This window comes from Vitis vinifera, chromosome 19 (genome assembly GCF_030704535.1).
Source record: "Vitis vinifera cultivar Pinot Noir 40024 chromosome 19, ASM3070453v1".
In the NCBI taxonomy this organism is placed as follows: domain Eukaryota; kingdom Viridiplantae; phylum Streptophyta; class Magnoliopsida; order Vitales; family Vitaceae; genus Vitis; species Vitis vinifera.
In genome coordinates, this window is record NC_081823.1 from 100010 (window position 1) to 115746 (window position 15737).

A 15737-nucleotide genomic window follows, 5' to 3' on the forward strand; every position below is an offset into this window, starting at 1 on the left:
CTCTTTCGCCTAGAGTTGTACTCCTCGTCAGATGGACCTCCGTTAATATAGTTTATAACGGCCTTGGGGGTGGCTGGGGCCCTGGGGGCTCTAGGATTGTGATGTTGAGATGCGTCCCTTCCTTCATTATCTGATCGGAGGTATTGCTTCAAATGCCTTACTTTTATGAGCCTCTCGACCAGATACTGGAAAGCTCGGCATGTCTCTGTTGTATGGCCATGATCCTTGTGGAAGACACATCTCCTACTACGATCTCTTGTGGATGGGTCCGTTCCAATGGGTCTAGGCCACTTGAAGTCGGACAAGCCCTGGATCATTGGGAGAAGTTTCTCATACGATATGGAAAAGGGTGTGAGAGGCGGCCTTTCCGGGCGACTTGGCCCTTCCTGCCTCCGATCGGATGGCTTTGGCCGGTCCGGAGGTTTAGCATTTCTCTCTACGTCACCTCCAGATGGTCGTCTGGCAACCAAAACTTGTTGAGTGGCTGCACGTACGTCATCTTCAAGTATTGAATATTTGTTGGCACGCCTGAATAAGTCATCCATCGTTGTAGGAAGCTTTTTAGCCAGTGATTCGAAAAATGGAGTGCCTGGACAGATGCTTCGCTTGAAGATCTGCAGGACAGCATCCATACTGCAAGCCTCTACTTGAAGTACGACTTGGCCAAATCGCTTCACAAATTCCCTCAAGGATTCGTTATCTTGCATTTTTATGTTCTGCAGGGTGCTGATATTTTGCTTGTGTCGAGCGGAGCACAAGTATTGTCCCACGAAAGCTTCGGACAGGTCCCTGAAATTGCCAACAGAGTTGGGAGGTAGGCGATGAAACCATGAGAGGGTCTGTCCTTGTAGGCTGGCGTGAAATACTTTGCATAGTAATGCATCGTTGCCGATATCGAGCGTCATGAGCTGTCGATAATGCATGATGTGATCGAAGGGATCGTTGGTTCCATCGCATGTGGAAAATTTTGGTACGAGGAATCCCCTTGAGGGCTCGTAATGGATGATAGAAGGGCGTGGAGAGCATGTCATCCAACCTTCTGCTGATGGAGCTAATGGGTGGCTCGTTTGGAAGGTTTCCCCCAGCCTGCTGTACCGCTGGGTGCGAATGAACGTTGCGCATCACAGGGGTGACTATGGGGTCACGATGCGGGTGTACGTTCTGCACCATGGGGATGGCCATGGGGTCAGGGCGTGGTGCCCAGGTTGTGGCCATTGGTGGCCTTGATCTTCCAGGCTCTTGTGGGCCTAGTCTTGCGCGCATTGAATTTGACAACTGAGGTCTTCTATCGCGTTGTCTTTTTGCTGAAAAGTGAGTGGAGTCTGAGCTTTCCTCACGGGGAGCTCGGGGCATAGGCGTGTGTGGCTCATGAGGCCTCACGTTGCATGCTCCTGGGATAGCTCCTGTTGTCCCAGGATATATTGATTCTGGTTCTTGTTGAGGCCTTGAGTTTGCTACTTGGCCCCTTGAATGCTGACGTCGAGGAGGCCCTGATGTTGAAGCCTGGATGCGTAACACAGGGTTTTCTTATCTCAATCTTTCTGTCTCCTGGAGGAGAGCTTTTAGTTGTCGTTCGCTTGCCAACTGTCTTCTTTCGATGGTTTGACGCCATTCAAAATTATCATTCCCTCCCCTACCAGACGAACGACTTCGGGAAGATGTGGCCATCTTTGCTAGTGACTGAATCAAATATGAAAAAGTATTCCCACAGACGGCGCCAATGTTGATACCTCGCGCTCCTGGTGTTCCACATAGTTGTCAAATGGATGGACACGCGATCTCAACTCCCAAAGGTTCTTGATTCAGTCGTTATACCTGCAAAAGGCATCCGGACAGGGTGTCCGGATGCACCCTCCGATGGATTTGTTAGCCATGGTTAGAGAGGGAGATATAAATCAGTTGGCCTTTTTCTAGGTATCAGGAGATTACCTTCCTCTTCGTGTGAAGGTTTATATATAGTGCCAGGAGTACTGTTCCTCTCATTAATGGTGAGGAGATATTTTATGTTTGTCATGATGACATTCGGAGGTAGCATGGTCATCGCCACCCTACTGGCGGCTGTCAGAAACCGTGGTGGGTGATGCTGCTATCAGAGATCGTGGGAAGTGATCATGTAGAATGATCGTGGGAAGTGACTTGTTGTCACCTCAACTCATCTTTTCACTCTGCAGCTGATAGGACGTGAGCCATGGCTGGTTTGCTGCGATAGCGTGTAAGACTCGCTTTACTTTAGTTAATGATCCGGACAATTATATTCGGATAGCCCATGTTGGTTATCCGGATGCATTGTGGAGCGGACACATTTATGAAAACCGTCCGGATGCCTATGCTTTGTAAGCGTCGTTTGCTCTTCCTTGAGGCAGTCCGGATGGGAAAAGCGTGTTATGTGTGCTTTATAGGAAGATCCGGATGAGAGTGACCCGGATGACAATGCGTGACTGTAAGATGCGTGCCACGTGTCACTGTAAGATGCGTGCCACGTGTCTCGGAGGAAGGGGTCCCTACAGAGTGGTGGTGACTTCATCAAGTTGTTATGTTGTAGAAGCTCTCAATAATGAGATAATATTAAGTTTTTTGTGGGTTGATGCATGTTGATCTTATGGTAAATAGTCAAAAGGTGGTGAATAAGACCGATGTTGTGGCTAAAGAGGTATCAATTCAATTGGATAGTTGGAAAGATACACTCAGTTTACTCAGTATCTCTTGGGTGATTTGGATTTGATACTTATCAATAAATTCTTTATAAAAGCTAAGGTGGTTTTGTTGCCATACTTAAATGGATTGCTAGTGATATATGAAACCAACAATATTTTCTGTGCAGTTTCAATAAGGTTTAGAATGCAAGCAAGTCATCAAAGGCTAGAATGCACTCTATAGCACCACTAAGGAAAGAATAGTGTACTTATATAACCATGTTAATGGAAATCAAACAAAATCAGATTGTGGAGGTCCAATATCATGTTTAAGGTGTTGTAAGAGTTTACCGATGTGATGCCCATGTTGTCAAAGCTTTTAAAGAAGTTATTAAATACTTGCACCTAAGCTAGCTAAACTTAGAAAATAGTTAACTGAGCTACTGGATGTAGGTTTCATCCAACCTTCATGAGTGTCATATTGGGCACCAATGTCATTCCAAAAATAAAAAACAAGATTGTTCATTGAGGATCGATGACTTTGAATTATCATGCCTTAAATAAGACAATCATAAAACACAAATATATTTTTCCTCTTAGTGCAAATTTATTTGATAAACTATCTAAAAGTTCTTATTTCTCAAAGTTGGACTTGTGATCTAGGTATTAGTAAGTTTGAATAATAGCATAAGGGAATAAAGTATAGGAGTTGCAAATTCCTTATGGGGCCATTTGGTCTTATTAAAGTTCTACAATTTTTTATAATTTGATGAATAATGTATTATTTGAATATGTTGATTGTTTATCTCAATGATATAGTGGTGTATAATCAAACACTTGAAGATCATGTAGCCCATTTGTGCAAGGTATTGTAGGGACTAAAACAATATCATATGTATGTATGAAAGGAGAAATGCCAGTTTGACAAAATTGAGATTAAGTTTTTAAGACACCTAATATCACAGGGTTGGATTTTGATGGATAAAGAGAAGGTGAAGGCAATAAGCGATTAGCAAACATCTATCAAGGTAACTGAATTGCACTCATTTCTTTAGCTAGACCATTGTTGCTTCATAAAGAACTTGCAAAAGAAAAGGGAAAATAACATATATAACTTTTGAGCACTTAATCCATGTTTCTCCTCTTTTGATACTTACATCCTTATCCTTGAGTCATATTCCATCTCTAGTTATATTGTATTAAATACTTTTTATTCTTCATCACATCTCTACTTATTATTAGTTTAAACTTTATATATGTCAATCCATCTTATAATTTTTTATTTTTTATTTGCTCTCATGTCCTAAGATAAATTGGTTGAGTTATACCTTTTGTAATCCCACAATGTAATGTTCCTTATTAATTTCATAACAAAATCTATTTCTACAAAGAAACATAATATATTATAAATTACTCTATATAATACTTTATTTTATGGGAATAAATATGCATGAAATAGGGATTTGAAAATAATATTACTTAGGGAATATTAATATATAAAATGCTCTACGCTTTATCCTAATATGTGATGTCATGCATTTTTAATGAATTTGATGATGTCTTTAGAAATAAATTAATGTAATTGTGAAATTATCCAAATTTTCAATAGAATGAATTAAAAGAGAATAAGAGATTATTTATTTATTGAAAAAGAAATCATTTTGATTTTTGGGCAAAAAAAGTGAAGGAAAAGCCCAGACCACAAACTTTCACGATTAAAGCAATGCCATATGGCAGGCAACACGAGGCAAAAGTGTTCCAAACGTGGATAAATGTGAGCCTCTTCCACTAGAAAAACATGATGAGGTTCCGGCATAACAATTCATCCCTGTGTTCTTACAAGGGAATACGCGTGCCCAAATGTTGGACACATTGACTCTGCATATATAGAGTTTGCACGAGTGAGGAGAAAATGTTTCTGAGATTTGTTTTTCCACCACCTCCTTCTCTACTGGTGACAGCAATGTCAGTGGTGAGTTTTGCATCAATGGCAAATGCAGGGCTATCAGAGTTGAAAGGAAAACACATGGAATACTCCAAGTTCTGGGAGCTCAAGTCTGGGAGAAAGTACAAAGTGGATAGTAGAACAGGCATGATCGTGTGTTATACTCCAGCATTTCTTGCTGGTGTGGCCTCTTTTGCCCTTTTCCCAGATGAGAGTTTCAGGTTTTTGCTGCTCACTTCGGCTCTCTCCATCCACTTCTTCAAGAGGATATTTGAGGTGCTTTCTCTATCTCATCTCAAAAATTAATCAAACATTTTCCCACTCCCCATTCCCTCTTTCAAACCTGTCATTTCTCTCTTACATCTCATATTCCATCAACTCTTTTCTCTGTAAATATTATTTTGGGGAAGTCCATCATAAGAATAGCTAAGGTGCAAAACCCACTCAAAAACATTGTCTTATACCATGTTTTTGCAGGTGCTATTTGTTCACAAATACAGTGGTGGGATGGCTCTCGATGCTGCCATTGTTATCTCTCTTAGCTACTTCATCTCTACTGCAACTATGATCTATGCCCAACACCTCTCTCGAGATTTTCCGGAGCCGCTAATGGATCTCAAGTATCCAGGAATGGCGTTGTTTTTGGTGGGAATACTTGGTAACTTGTACCACCATTGCCAACTTTCCAAGCTGAGGAGCAAGGGTGAGAGAGAGTATAAGATTCCCAAGGGTGGTCTCTTCAACCTGGTAGTATGCCCACACTACCTTTTCGAAATATTAGGTTTTATTGGCTTCTCCTTCATTTCCCAAACGGTGTATGCATTCGCTCTTGCAACAGGCACAGCCTTGTATTTGATGGGAAGAAGTTATTCTACTAGGAGATGGTATGTTTCCAAGTTTGAAAACTTTCCCAATAATGTCAAGGCGCTTATTCCATACATTCTCTAATGTATGCAAGTGTTTGAAAGATTAAGATAAATTCAATTGGATTCTGTTGTTTCTTTTAGTTGTGTGGCTCAGTGAGAGCCTTGGCTCTGCTTCAGCTGTTTGGAAGCCCACTCATTCATGCTAAACAGCCACTACACTACATAATTCAATTTCTTTATTAATTTTGACAGGCTTCCTGTTTTTTATTTTATTTTTTTAAAATATATATAATTACTTTATGTGTTTAAGAATTACTTTTAAAATTTTTTAAATTTGAGATGATAAAAAATTTTAAAGGCCTCAATTTTTTTTTACCTCACACTTGGTTACTTTATACTTTATATGCAGGGATTACGTTTTATAGTCGATTTGAGTTGATTCCTTATTGCTTTGATGCCTTTTCCTTCCATATTTATACTTTAATCCATCTCTTTGTGCTAGCCTTGTCGGTCATTGCTCCAACCCCTATATTTTTCGGTAAAAAAAAAAAAATTGTGGACAACGGTATCTATGAGGAGGTACGGCACTGGAACGTTCACACGGTAGCAACTAGCAATGACGTGCTACTTTGAAGGGGGGGCAATTTTGATCAAAGGTCAGCTTTAAATTCCATGTTGTCTTTGAAAAATGAAAAAGCATTGGGTGGACAAGGCATAAGTGAGATTGACCTTAACCCATCCTGAATTAAAATTAATTATATTTAATTCATCGGGATGGTCGGGATGAGGATAACCGTCCTGAATTGGCTGCTGACGATTGTGGGAAAAAAAAAGGTTGGAACGGAAATGCCAAAGAGAAGTAGAGAACAGAATATTGCCAAAAATACTAGAAGTGAATGAAAATTGCCAAATAACACTCGGTTTTGCTGTATTTCTGCAGCAGAATATTGCACTCTTATGTAACAGACTAGCACTAGCAGAGAATTACAAGCTACATAAGGACAAACAAAAAAAAAAAAAAAACCTAGAAATACACGACAACTACAAGCTCTTGTCATCCAAATCGTTACGCATAGGTGCAGCTGCCATAACCTGCAAAAAAATTGATTCAGAAACTTCTGTTGCTTAGCAAAAAATACACTGGCCACACGGGGTTATTTGATTAAAAGATCATTATTGTAAATCTAATATTTCATCTTTTTTTTTTTATCTTTTTTTTATTACTTTTTTTGTAAAAATATATATATATTTTTTTTAAAAACATATTGTAAATATTTAAAATGATTAAAGATATTTATGTAAAAAAATTAAGTTGCCTTTCAAACATAAACATAAGGAGAGATAAATTCACAAATATAAGGAATATTTTATTTCTTTTAACCAATTATTTATTTACAAAACACGTATAAAACTTCTTTTGAAAACAAATTTGAAATATTTTTAGTTATTATGGAATATCGAATATTCTAAGTAATAGTTGACAATATAAATAAGGCTTAGGAAAGTTTTCCATTTAAATTGTCAAACAGAATTTTGAAGAAACAAATTAATTGGTAAAACTATATCACAGTTGAACAGTTGAATGGGCTTGTTGGAATTGGTAGAAATGTGACTTACTTGGATCGGTCATGACAATGACGGCAGAGTTCTGAAAATAGCAGTTCCAGTGGTTCCTTCCCCTTGACTGGTAGTAAAGATTCATGGCTATTGAGGCATGGTTCATGAGATTATCTGGGGAGAAGCAAGGGCAGCCCCTCTGCAGAACCTGGCAATCTACTTGTGAACATGCATAATTGATGTTGGCTAAAAGAGTAGCCTGATCGGATGATGGCTTGGCCACACACCAAGTTTTCTGCGTTCACATTACAAAATTTCCCCAAAATCAATTCGAATAAGAAAAGCAAGATTTTGATAACAAAATGAAATGGGGCTTGTCTAGATCTTGGCTCTACCTCTCCATTCACCATTTTCAAAGTTCCTCCTGCAAAATTAGAAGCACCCTAGAGTTAATGAATTTCATGCAGTGATCAAATTGTAAATCTATATGATAAAATTTACACAGTTGAATCAGAGGACAAAGTCAAAAGATAATATTACAAACATATGATTTATGTGAGATATAATCTAACTTGACTCGAGTTACACCAATGACACCACCTAATTGGTATAGATACCAAGAAGTACCTTTCAATCCAAATAATCAAAAGTGCATATTAGGTGATACTTGGATCTGCTGAGATTATGGGACCATATCAGTGAAATACAGCACAAGCATTTCAAGAAAAAACACAGGGATATCCCAATCCACGACATTCTCAGAGAAAATGCAGCTTATGGTATAGAAAATGTTACAAAAATGAAGCAAAAGTTCACAAGTTTCAGATCCGAGGGAAACAGAAAACCAAAGTACCCATGAAAATCAGGTTAATAATTGATGGCCGGTGAGAATCTAGTTCAGATCCAATGAAGGAGGCATAGTTGTTTGAGAATGAAGACGGGTAATCCATGGAAACCCATTTCAGATCCAAAGAAAAAGCGACAAAATTGAGAGAAATTCAAGTTTGTATTTACTCCGAAGCTAACAAACTGGTCAAGTTGCTGCAAGCCCAGTTCAAATCACCAGAAAATGGAGAAAATAAGCAAGGACCAGTGTGAGCAAATGCAAGGAAAAGGCCAAGAAAATGTAGAGGAATGAGAGCAAATCTGCCTTGTTTTTCTAAACAAGGTACTGAAGAATGCAGAACCACTGAAAACTAGGAGAAGATGATACCTGAAATGAAGGACAAAAGCAGGAGAAAGAGAGAGAGAGCAGCTGCTTTAGCCATGGCGGTGTGTGATCGTACAGCAGTGAAGAAAAGTGAAGTGACTGTTGGGCACTCAAAATTCTCAAGAAAGGTGGACCTTTAAGGATGAGCTTAAGGCATATAACATAACGGCTACATTCATTTGCTTAGCCGTTGGAGAGAATCTTTGATAAAAAAGGCCAAAGAAAGCAGCTGAGAGGGCGGACATGTGGTGGGACGACTCCTTTATGACTTGTTTGACACTCATTGGCCTTTCTACCTGCTCTTTCCCATTCACTCTTTCTCTTCTCTTGTCATTGGGTAATGGATATTTCATATTTGACATTTGAACCATCATGGCTGGCTGCTGAGTTTGGCGGACCGGAGCCGTACCTATTTCTCTCCACCGACAAGATTTTCCTTGGACTTAAAATTTTCTAAAATATTAAAGCTTAAACAGGTTACGATCCTCACTAACCAAAAGATCATAAATAGAGTTTTTATAGTTTGGATGGTTGTTTTCAACTTTAATGTGTTCAATTATTTCTACATAAAGTTGATTAATTATTTTTTAAAGCTAATAAAATCCTAATTTAAAATAAATAAAAATAAAATATAGATAACAATTTTCTAAAACATTTAATAAAATCACCAACATTATCAAATTCATGATCTAGGATGAAGTGAATTCAAGATTAAAAATTGAATCTTAAAATCAATTTGCATTTAAAACTTAAATTTTTATTTTTGAAAGTGAATTTCTTAAATCAATTAAATATGATAGCTAAATTAAATTTTCAATGTTATTTAATCAAAAACTTATATTTGACCCTTAAATTCATGAACAATATAATCTAATTAAATTAATTAATGTATTCCTAAAAACTTTGTGAGAATCCATTAGGTCTTATTTAGAGTAAATTAACACAAAAAAAAAAAAATTATTTCTACCGATTCAAATATGGAACATAAAGAAATTCAATCAATACATTACTTTTTTTACTATTTTTTTAAATTTTTTATTATTAATATCTTCACAGTTCATAAAATTAACTAAACATGGTTTTGTGTGGGGACATGGAAGGAAAAAATTCTTCCGATTGTCAACTCCACTTCTAGATCATACCTAGGCATCTTTATGAGCCAGACTTAGGGCCTCCTGACTTGGATTCAAACTAGGTAAATATTTGGAGAAAACTCATCATCAAATTAAAAATTTAGATCTGTGGGAATTATAAATGAAAAACAGTTTTCCATCTTAAAAATCATTTTTTTGGCATGTAGATACTAATGATGTGCCAGAGTCATTAAGGGTATTGTTGCTCATTAATACCCTTGTTACACATTTTCCTCCTGATATAAAATGTTTCTACTCCCAGTCAGTGGCCACAATATTCTTTGTCCAGACATCTTCAAATGAGGTTCATATGAAGTTAAACTTTGCTAAGCCACTTTCATAATTGAAATTAGTAGGATAAAAACGTGTTCCCATGGTGTTCCTTCTAATATTTCATTCAGTAAGGCATTCAACCACTGTCCGCCAGCCAACCACAGTCCCAACCCCTACACGCCCACCTATTTGAAGTAACAACCCTCTTTTCTCTATCCACATGGCATTACTGGGCTGGTGACAGGCTGGCAAATTCAATGCAACTAAATGGCAAAAATATCCGCTCCCAAAACTGTCGAGGGAAAAATAAAAGCCCTTTTTTGGTTTCTCATTTTTTATTTAATAATCCTACTCTGTATTGAATTTTCAGAAAATGCTTGGAACTGTAGCAATTCAACCACCCATTTGGCTTCCATCATCAAAACCCACAATCTGTTTTCCAGGAAAACTTCCAAATTCAGGAGTCACACGGTACAAAATCCACACTTGTTCACTCTTATCCACATTCGCACATCATTTCTCCCTCCAAAGAAAGGACAGATTTCAGACCCATGTCTCTCCAAATGCTTCCTCTTCTTCTTCTTCTGCTTCAGGTGAGCTCATGCCATTGCTCTTTTATGTAGATTGAAGCTCCTGTACTGCACACAATTTTCTTACTTGATTGTATGATATCAGGAGCTGAAAGTATTGTTATAATGTACTGGATTACTATGACCTCGCGCGGTTGTTTTTCTTTCTCTTGGTTTTCTTCAAAGATTTTTAAAGCAAATATGTTGCATTGTGTTTGAATTTCTGGCTTTGGGTCTTGTCGTAAGTACATTTTGAGAACTTGTAATGAATCTCAAGGCTGAAAATCTTGGAAAATAGAATTGAAAACTGGGATTTCAGCATGGATATATTTCAGGTAGAAATGTAGGATTCTTCAACAGTGGGCTGGCTTACTACAATGATTTAAAGGTTTTAAATCATGGTAAAATGGCATAGAGTTGGTTGAATTTGGATCCTAACAGGGTGCTCCAATTGTGTTGTGAAAGGAATTCTTTTTATAGCAGATAATTCAACCCAAAAAGGGAAATTTGGAAATTGAAACTAGCTTGGACGAAACAAAAGTTGATGACTGCGCTGATTTTAAATCATAATCCAACATCTTTTAGATATGAGAGACACATCTGTATAGTGGTTTCCTCTATACTAATGTTGTGGGCTTAAATGTGAGACACTTTCTTCAAGAGGCATCTTAAATGAAGTCTAAATAATCTAGAACAGCTGAAGTTTTGCCAAAATAACATTTAGAAAAAGATTTAAGAACAGAAAAAGAGGAATGGTAGATTTTCCAGAAGTGATTTTTTATCTTGTTCATTGGCTTTCTTGTTAAGTGTATTTAGTTCAAACCTTAGAGGAGGTGAATAGAATTAACCCTTACTTATCTAGGAAGGTGTTTGATTAACATATTGAATGATCAAAGGTGGAAATTATGATATAATAAACTTGACAAAAACTAATAACTTGACTCATAGCATCAAAAGCATAAAGATTTGCTTCATGCAATCTACATGACAGCATATGGGGTTTTATTTGCAACATTCAATGAACAGAAAGTTTAGGTATGCATTCAAAGTTTGAGATGTTATGGTAGACATAATATTCGAAATATGAAATTTTGTAGAGGATCTTGGATTTAAGAACAGAAAAAGACATAATATCCAAAACTTGCAATGTTTTTGCATGCAAGTAGAGCAGCTCACTGCTTTGATCTTATCCATAGTGATGTTTGGGGACCTTCCCCGGTTAGTTCACATGAGAAATTTAAATATGCTCATATTCCTTGCAGCAAAAACATTGCAAGTTTTTAGAATGCATAGGTGGTCCGTGTCCTTGGGCAGCATAAGCTACAGTTGTCGTCCCGGAACTGCCATGAGATTGCTCCAAAATAGCTTGAGTACTAAGGCATTGCTCTTCGCGAAGTAACTCACCAAAACAAATATCAAGAGAGGGAACAGGAGATCTATTCAGTAAAGAGGAGCGGACAGATTCATATTCCGGACGTAGTTTCATAAGAAACTGATCACGCCGGGTAGTCGCGTGAATAGTCTGAATAGTTGAGAGAGCGGCAATAAGAACATCCGCTGTAACCAAATCAACATATTCATGCCAAAGAGTCAGAAATGCTGAGTAGTAGTCCTGGATGGAAAGACTACCATGTTGAAACATGACAATCGCATGTTCTAATTGAAAGCGACGAGCATCGTTATCCTGATGATAAACTTTCTTCAAATAAGCCCACATAGATTGAGCGGAGCGATGGGGCTGCAAGTGGGTGACAATATGAGGCTCCACTGAACCAAGAAGCCAAGACATGATGCGTGCATCAAGCACAGCCCATGAAGGAGAAGACCCAACATCCTGAGATTTGTCAAAAGTGGATGGTTTTTCAACATCAGTGCCATCAATATGACCCCAAAGGTCTTTTCCCTTGAGAAAAAGTTCAAACTGAAATGCCCAGGTAGAATAATTTGTGTCTGTAAACTTAACACACAGAGGTGCGGAATCCATAAAAAATAAATAGAACCCGAGACAAAAGGATGGACCAAAAAAAAATCCTAGAAGAAAACTGACCCATGACAGCCACAGAAATACTGAGAAAATGGTTGTGGTTGGGTGCAACACGGATCAACACAAACTTGACCAAAAGACACGAGAGGCACCTCCGAAACCGAAAAGACAAAAGAATTTGAGGGAAGAAAAATTAGCAACCTTGCTCTGATACCATGTCAAAATATTGTGTGAATGACCGAATACCTTGGCCTTGAGTTTTGTATATTATATATAGACTTTACAAGGATGCTTTACATGGAAAGTAAATAAAAACAAATAAATTCCAGCATGATTCTAACCCTATACATGTAAACTATAATCTGTCAAATAATATATGCTAACTGTATAGAATAATAAATGGAGAAATAAGGAAACAATTGTGGGTTAAAATAAGGAAAGAAGGGTGGGCTAAATTAAAGAAAGAAGTGTGGACAGCCAGTGTGGGCTAAAATAAGGAAGGATGTGTGGACAGCAAAGCTGTCCTTTGACACTCAAAAGTAGCCAATAGAATTTGGTGGAATTGCTATATTGTGTTTGCGCACTTCTTTCCATGTAGAAGGTATTGGTTTGAGGGCAGTATATTGGGTTAGGCTTTTATCACACACACACACAGAGAATTATTTTAGGAAGATTCATTCTTTTAATCATCAAGGATTTTGGTTCTTGATGGCATGGCTAACCTAATGCATAATGCAAGGGTGCATTGATTTTTCAGACCAGACTTTGGAAAGCTATGCACCAAAACTGTTGAAAATGTACCCAATAGCCAAATTCAATTAGAGAAAGTTGAAACCACAAATTAGCCATCAAGGATTGTGGTTGGACTAACCTAATGCACATACAGAAAGCAGGAATTTTGCATTAAAACTGTTGAGAATGTACTCATTAGTCCACTCCAACTAGAGAAAGTTGAAACACATTCAGGCTTCGAACAAAAGATCACCAATCTTTAATAGTAATAGCATCTTATGATCTATTGATGGCATCTTTTTTATACTAATAATTTCAATGTTAACCAAACTATCAAGTTTTAGTAGTTTTCTTGACAGCAGACATTGAAATAACCATAGTAGAGGTTTGAGAATTGCTCAAGGGGTTAATCTTCCAGTTTCAACCCAATTAATAGATGGTTATGGTTTGGATTGAGAATGCTAGGATTTGCATGGACTTGGTTACTTAATACGAAGTATTGCATCTACTTGAAATCTTTGAAAATACAGATTTATTTGAATGGAAAAGGTTGAAAGTAAGTGGAAACCAAACTGTATTTTATCACATTCTATCTCTGTATGTATGCATGTTAAAAGACTGACATCTTTGGTCCTCTGATTTCATCACTGCAGTTGGAAGTGCAGAATACATAGAAGAACCTTCAACAAATGTGAAATTTCAGACATCACTGACCCTGCCAGAGTGCTCAAGTCCATTATCTCTTCTTGGAACTGGTAAGTTTCCCTATTATCAGTAGAAAAACTCAGAACCCTCAGACCACAATTAATACTTCGCAAAGTATTAATGTTTTCCCATTAATGTACTCAGAACCGTCAGAAAAATCCCATTGCTCTCATACCTTGGACATGGGAAAATTGGATATATTATTGAAAACTATTTATGTATTCCTCACATTTCCCTAGAGATACACATTTTACATGGTGACATTTATCTCATATATGTTTGGTGCTTTATTTCACCAAGAATTGGACTGCCACCATATAATATTCCTCTATAACAAGTGTGAGATGTTTCTTCACCCGATTTTGTTTCCTTTTCTTTTTCTCATTGAACAAGCAAAGCATTAATTAAAATGTAATCTAGTAGCTCTACTTAAAGCCATGTAAAGATTTATTTCACTTTGCATAACTCTGATGCAGTCTTTGAACATCCTAAGCTAACCAAAGCATTTATTTTTATGGTTTGCAATAATTCAGGGTACAGGGAAAAGGTTTTTGCAATCATTGGTGTTAAGGTCTATGCTGCGGGATTATACTTGAATCAGTCTATCTCAAATAAATTGAATGCCTGGAAAGGACGATCAGCGACTGAGATTCAAGGGGATTCATCCTTGTTTGATTCAATTTTTCAGAGTAATTGTGTTGTCAATCTGCCTTTTTCACTTGCCAGATAGAGGGAGGATGCTAACATTAATTTTCTGAATTGCAGTTCCTCAGGAGAAATCATTACAGATTGTACTAGTCAGAGACGTTGATGGTAAAACCTTCTGGGATGCTTTGGATGAGGCTATCTCCCCAAGAATCAAAGCACCCAGTCCTGTTGATGTATCTGCTCTCTCCACATTCCGTAGCATCTTCCAAGGGCGATCTCTAAGGAAAGGAACTTTCATATTTTTGACTTGGATGGAACCATCCAAAATGCTTGTGAGTGTGCAATTAATTGAAATAGGATGGTTTTGCCAAAGCAATTATTGGTACTAAAAGTTTATGCACATAATATATAACTGGCTATTTGCATTTTTTTTCTTGTTTTTCCTTTCATTTTCCCAATTTATTCTCATTTTTTGGGTTTATGGACAAATGAAATATGATGACTGTATTGTGATTTTCAGGTTTGCATCTCATCTGATGGTCTGCCTTCTTCTGTGGATGCTACAATCAAGTCAATGAATGTGACAATGGCCCTCTTTGATGTATTTTTTGGAAATTCTCCGGTTTCTCCTTCCCTCAAAGCTTCTGTCGCTAATGGTTTGGCAACAGTTCTCAAATAAATTCCACTTCAAGTTAGCTTCTTATATTGGCCTTTTCTTTTTCTTCTTTTTTTTTTTTCATGAATGAGTGGATAACTCCATGATTTGGTTTAGATGCCTGCCCATCTGTTCATATAAAACCATAAACATGGAAGCCCGTCAAATAGTTTAAGGTCCAAACTGCCTTCTCTTTTCTTTTTCTTTGCATTCTGAATAAGCAACTATTGACTGATGGCATCTGGGGAAGCAAAGGAATTGCCACTTGAATAATTTCTAAACAATGAATGCCCTGTTAATGGTGAAAATGTGGCTAATAGGTTGTTTCATTTCAACTGAAGTGCAATGAACCTCTAAGAAGAGGCACTTTCTGACCTCTCAATAAGCAGGTGCAACCAAATGGAAATCTGCTTATGTCCTGATAGTATAATTGCTCCTGCTGCCAGGCTGCAGTCTTGCTGATAAGACCTGGATATTAGGACAGGTACCATAACAACAGCTTCGTAGATGATTCACTTCCAGTGCACCTGCCTTGTTGTAAGCTACTCAACAGTGTCATTTCCTGAAGTTACTCAGGAATGTGGTTTATTACCCAAGAGAAGGAAGATGGCCTTGCCTTCATGTTATTGTGAAGAAAAGCTTAACTACAAGTCATACTTTCTTGTATTTTTTTCTCTCAGATATCCTAACCCACAGGTTAGTTGCATTTAAGGTCCTTCGATTGCTGCATGTCGTAGTAGCAGCCACCATCTATTGATGGTTTAAAAACATCAATCTGCATGTTTAAGCTTCTGAACTTAATCTGGATAGTATACTGATAACAATTC

General features: G+C 37.5%; 3 protein-coding genes across 3 annotated transcripts; 2 read left to right on the plus strand and 1 right to left on the minus strand.

Moving 5' to 3' along the window:
- Positions 1–4406: 4406 nt before the first annotated feature.
- LOC100252124 (uncharacterized) lies at positions 4407–5584 on the plus strand. Its single transcript, XM_002285628.5, has 2 exons — positions 4407–4854; positions 5056–5584. The coding sequence occupies exons 1-2, from the start codon at positions 4546–4548 to the stop codon at positions 5524–5526; spliced, it is 780 nt and encodes a 259-aa protein (XP_002285664.1). The 5' UTR covers positions 4407–4545; the 3' UTR covers positions 5527–5584.
- Positions 5585–6304: 720 nt separating this feature from the next.
- LOC100257244 (glucan endo-1,3-beta-D-glucosidase) lies at positions 6305–8428 on the minus strand. The gene is made up of 4 exons (XM_002285625.5): positions 8215–8428; positions 7397–7425; positions 7062–7296; positions 6305–6536 (listed from the first exon to the last, which is right to left on the minus strand). Exons 1-4 carry the CDS (start codon positions 8267–8269, stop codon positions 6511–6513), a joined length of 345 nt encoding a protein of 114 aa, XP_002285661.1. The 5' UTR covers positions 8270–8428; the 3' UTR covers positions 6305–6510.
- Positions 8429–9914: 1486 nt separating this feature from the next.
- LOC100267517 (fatty-acid-binding protein 3, chloroplastic) lies at positions 9915–15194 on the plus strand. The gene is made up of 5 exons (XM_002283722.5): positions 9915–10210; positions 13556–13657; positions 14141–14296; positions 14373–14587; positions 14776–15194. The coding sequence occupies exons 1-5, from the start codon at positions 9991–9993 to the stop codon at positions 14932–14934; spliced, it is 852 nt and encodes a 283-aa protein (XP_002283758.2). The 5' UTR covers positions 9915–9990; the 3' UTR covers positions 14935–15194.
- Positions 15195–15737: the final 543 nt, after the last annotated feature.